Source organism: Euphorbia lathyris, chromosome 3, assembly GCF_963576675.1.
Source record: "Euphorbia lathyris chromosome 3, ddEupLath1.1, whole genome shotgun sequence".
Taxonomy (NCBI): Eukaryota; Viridiplantae; Streptophyta; class Magnoliopsida; order Malpighiales; family Euphorbiaceae; genus Euphorbia; species Euphorbia lathyris.
Genome location: NC_088912.1, coordinates 87,775,614 through 87,780,092, shown reverse-complemented (window position 1 = coordinate 87,780,092; position 4,479 = coordinate 87,775,614). Strand labels below are relative to the sequence as shown.

The 4,479-nt window shown below is 39.1% G+C and overlaps 1 protein-coding gene across 1 annotated transcript; it reads left to right on the top strand.

The window, feature by feature from the left end:
- The first annotated feature begins 256 nt into the window (after positions 1-256).
- On the top strand, positions 257-2,407 carry LOC136222757 (pollen receptor-like kinase 3). The gene is made up of 2 exons (XM_066010488.1): positions 257-1,571; positions 1,650-2,407. Exons 1-2 carry the CDS (start codon positions 257-259, stop codon positions 2,405-2,407), a joined length of 2,073 nt encoding a protein of 690 aa, XP_065866560.1.
- The last annotated feature ends 2,072 nt before the right edge of the window (positions 2,408-4,479 follow it).

Here is a 4,479-nt window from a genome sequence, read left to right as displayed (position 1 = left end):
ATTTTAATGTTAAAAAATTAAGTTTTGTAAATTAGTATTCCATTCCTATCCATTAAAGCAAGTATCAAAGCATACAATTGGTAGGATATTTTAGCAAGTGTAACAACTAACGGTTATAACTGCCATGGAAGAAGGACTGTTTCAATCCCAATCAATTTCAGAGGCTCTCTTTGCCGCAAACAAAATTAACTTCCACAAAAATTTGGGCGCCGAAATCACATTTTCAAGTCTAATGTCAATCATCTTCTTCCAAATGATGGCCTTGGATTCGCCGCTCCGGCAAATCTTGGTTTTGGTGTTCATCGTCTTCATCTTCCTCATTCCTTGTACATTTTCATTTTCCATGTCTGATTCTGAAAATCTAATCAAATTGAAGAAATCTTTCGGAAATTCATCTTCTCTCAATTCCTGGATCCCTGGATCAGATCCTTGCGCTAAAAAAGCTAAGTGGAAAGGTGTACTTTGCGCCGATGGAGATGTGGTTGGTATTCGTCTCGAGAAGATGGGTTTATCAGGAAAAATTGATATTGATGCATTGATTAGCATTCCAGGATTGAGAAGCTTAAGCTTTGCTTACAATTCGTTTTCAGATCTGGTACCCGATTTTCATCGTTTGGAGAATCTGAAAGCTATTTACCTGACGGGAAACCAGTTTACAGGGCAGATCCAATCATCTTATTTCCTGAAAATGGTAAAGCTGAAGAAACTTTGGTTGTCCGATAACAAGTTTTCCGGCGAAATTCCGACTGCGTTGATGAAATTGTATAGTCTAATCGAATTACGCCTCGAAAACAATGAGTTTACAGGTAACATTCCGTCAATCAAACACACGCAATTGAAACTATTCAATGTGTCAAACAACAAACTTAGAGGAGAAATTCCGCCTGCTTTATCGAAATTCAGCTCGACCGCCTTCCAGGGGAATCCTGAACTTTGCGGGAATGTGATCGGAAAACAATGTAAGATCGCGCCAAGCTTCTCACAGGTGGTTAAACCTGAAGCTCAAGCTCAAAATCACCACGATAAGGATAACATAAAGTCAAGAGGTGCAGGGATCATAACATTAGCAGCAATGCTGCTTTCAGTCGCGGGCGTGATCATACTAAGCCTAAGGCGAAAAGAAGAGAATATGGGGACGAGTTTTCAAGAGAGAATGAGTGATGCGAATGAGGTTCAGGTTTCCATGCCCGAATCAGGCAGCAGACGGGAGGAATCGAGCCATAGAGGCCTCGGTCAACCGAGTAACAATGTAGATGACTTGATAATGGTGAATGAAGATAAAGGTATTTTCGGGATGCCGGATCTGATGAAAGCCGCGGCAGAAGTGCTCGGAAATGGCGGATTAGGGTCTTCGTATAAGGCATTGATGTCGAATGGTGTACTAGTTGTTGTTAAGAGATTGAAAGATATGAATGCATTAGGCAGAGATGGTTTCGGGGCAGAGATGCGAAAGCTTGGAAATGTTCGTCATCCGAATGTTTTAGAACCTTTAGCTTATCATTTTCGCGCTGAGGAGAAGTTAATGATCTACGAATTCATACCGAAAGGAAGCTTATTTCATCTATTGCACGGTAAGAAATTATCGCGTTTTCAAGTTTTTCGCTTCCTTTGTTAGAATTATGAATCTGATGCAACATTTTCATCTTCAGGGGATAGTGGAAAGTTACATTATCAACTAAATTGGCCTGCTAGACTCAAGATTGTGCAAGGAATTGCCAGAGGATTGAGCTATCTTCACACGGAACTCGCCTCGTCTACTTTGCCTCACGGAAATCTCAAATCGAGCAATGTTTTCATCGATTCTAACAACGAGGCATTGGTTTCGGAATTCGGATTGAATCCATTTCTCAACATATCAATTGCAAAACAAGTTCTATTAGCCTATAAAGCACCCGAAGCTGCGCAACTCCTAATTTCGCCAAGATGCGACGTATACTGTTTAGGAATCATCATTTTTGAAGTTCTCACAGGAAGATATCCTACGGTGTTCATTGATAACGGTATAGAAGGAATTGATTTAGTGCATTGGGTGGAAAACGCGAGAACTCAGGCGAACGAATACGAGTTGTTCGATCCAGAAATCGCGGTGGCATCTGATATAGTTGAACAAATGAAAGTGCTTCTAAACATAGGTGTTGATTGTTGTAACAGCAGTCCCGGACTACGGCTAGAACTGAGAGAAGTGATGGAAAGGATAGACAAGCTTAAGCGAGAGAATGATGTTACGGTTGCGAAAACAATGCAGCTACCGTCATTAAGAGATGGCTACGCAGATGCCCCTCAGGTCGATTGGACTAGTAGAGTCGAATCAAGCGAGAACGTGAGAAGGGGACGCTTATCGAGTGGCATGACAGAACATAGTTCACAATTTTCTTTCGCGTCTCCTAATTCGATGTTCGAGAATTAACAAACGGGGCATTGTTTTTGCACAAATGCTCATCCCGCATTTGCTTCTGCAGCAACAGTAACAACAAACAACAACCGCAGGAGGATGCGAAAACTGAATTTGCGGGAAATTTTGCGAAAAGAAAGATCACGAACATAAAGGATCCAGTTGTATCATACATAAATGTAGTAGCCTTAGATTATCATGTCAATCATCTATGATCTTTGAACTTTCACATTAATTTTTTTTTTTTTCTTGTGCATAATGTACATGATTCTGGTAGCTACAGCCACTAGATTAACAACTCGATTGTATATAAACATTAAATTTATCAAGATGAACAACTTATGTTAAACTAGAAATTCTTTTATGAGGTGAATTAGATTAGTCGGTTCGAAGTTGATCAGACATTCTTTATTTATCAATCAATTAAAATGCAATTTTTCAATCAATTAAGATGCATTATGTATGTTAAATATCAAATTCGAGATTTAACTTAAGGATAAGGGATTAGAGGTCATTTCCACTAAAACCGACTTGCCGAATTTAATTGCATAATTTGTATGGCTTAATGAGGAGGCCTAATTCAACAAAATGATGACAGTTCAACAGAATTTGGAGATACCAAGAGAATCCCCTTTACGATTTCAAAGCCCGAAAACATAATATTAGTTGATGAAATATTGGGAGTTTAACATTGTAAGTCTTCTGGATGTGGACCATCTGTGTTGGGAGCGTCTCTGAGATACACTCCAACGATCAAATTACTGAAGAGATAATAGAGATAGAAAATGCTCCGGTGTAGAAAGAGAAAAGATCCTCACTACCTCGCTGGTAGCGATGTAAATGAGGTGGGGATTCACCATTTTCGTCAGTGACCTACCAACGGAGAATCCCCGATAAGAATCCCCATGTGAGGGGATGGGGATAATTTTTTCTCGTGTGGATGGGATGGGGAAAGGTATCCACGCCCAGCCGGAATCCCTGTCCCCGACCTGTTAATCCCTAATAGGGATTCCTGATGGATCCCCGATTATTTCTCGTGATATTGGATGATTTGAGTACATTTTAATTAGCTGATTGATTTTTTCAATTTGTAGGTTTTTTTGTATGGTTTGGAAATTTTGAGAACCATGGTTGATATTTGATATTATTAGCTACTGCTTCTAAATTTTTTAGGTTTTACTAATTTTTAAAAAAAACATAAACCGTGATTTCTCATGAGGAATGAAGATAAAAAATTTGGAAACATCCGTAAAGAGGGAAATGGGATCCCGGCAGGGACGGGGATGGGACAAATCTATCCCCATCTAACTCATAGGGACGAAGATGGATAATGCATTCCTCGCCCCATTTACACCCCTGCTCTTTGGTTCCTCTTATTTATAGATAATGACGGAAGCCCCCAAACTACCACTATGCCCAGTCTTTGCCTCCGACTGGTTACACCCTCGGATGGGTTCCTGGGGTAACAACATGGCCTTTTGGGAGTATCGGGCTTTCTGGATGGGCTTAGGATCCAAATCTTTCATTAATATAACTGTTTTGGATTATGGAACAAGTCTCACAACTTAGAAACACATCTATATATATTGAAAACATACCTTATTAATATTTAATTCATTCATTCTCTCTTCATTTCTAATATTGTTTATTCCTAACGGTCGCAATTCTTTAGAATCACTCCTTAATCAAGCTTTCTACCTCGACAACTCCTTAAAACGGGATCGTTGCGGCTAGCTAGGTAGAAGGTGATGTAATGAATAGATGAGATGATGGAAAATTGAAAGCCATTGGGAGTGTAAAATAAGATACAACTCATAGACAGAATTAAAAAGAAATGATAGCTAACAACAGCTGGAGTAGTATTTAAAAACCTAATATAACCTGGCACACAACAATATCCCACCTTTAGTTTAGTTTAGCCCCTAAATTCCACATATTTCAATGTTGTAACGAAAACAGTTAAGAAATTACTTGTTGGATTGCCAAACAGTTGAGATCGAGAAAGCATTTGGACAGCTCATTATGTATTAATTAGAGATCATTCTGGAGATTAGAGACATTTAATTTAATTAAGACAAGTTTCATAA

What these genes read in the sequence shown, in the direction of transcription:
- LOC136222757 (XM_066010488.1), top strand. Translation starts at nt 257, where the DNA reads ATGGCCTTGGATTCGCCGCTCCGGCAAATCTTGGTTTTGGTGTTCATC. An exon ending in CTTATTTCATCTATTGCACG is followed by an intron (nt 1,572 to 1,649) that starts GTAAGAAATTAT and finishes TTTCATCTTCAG; the next exon opens with GGGATAGTGGAAAGTTACAT.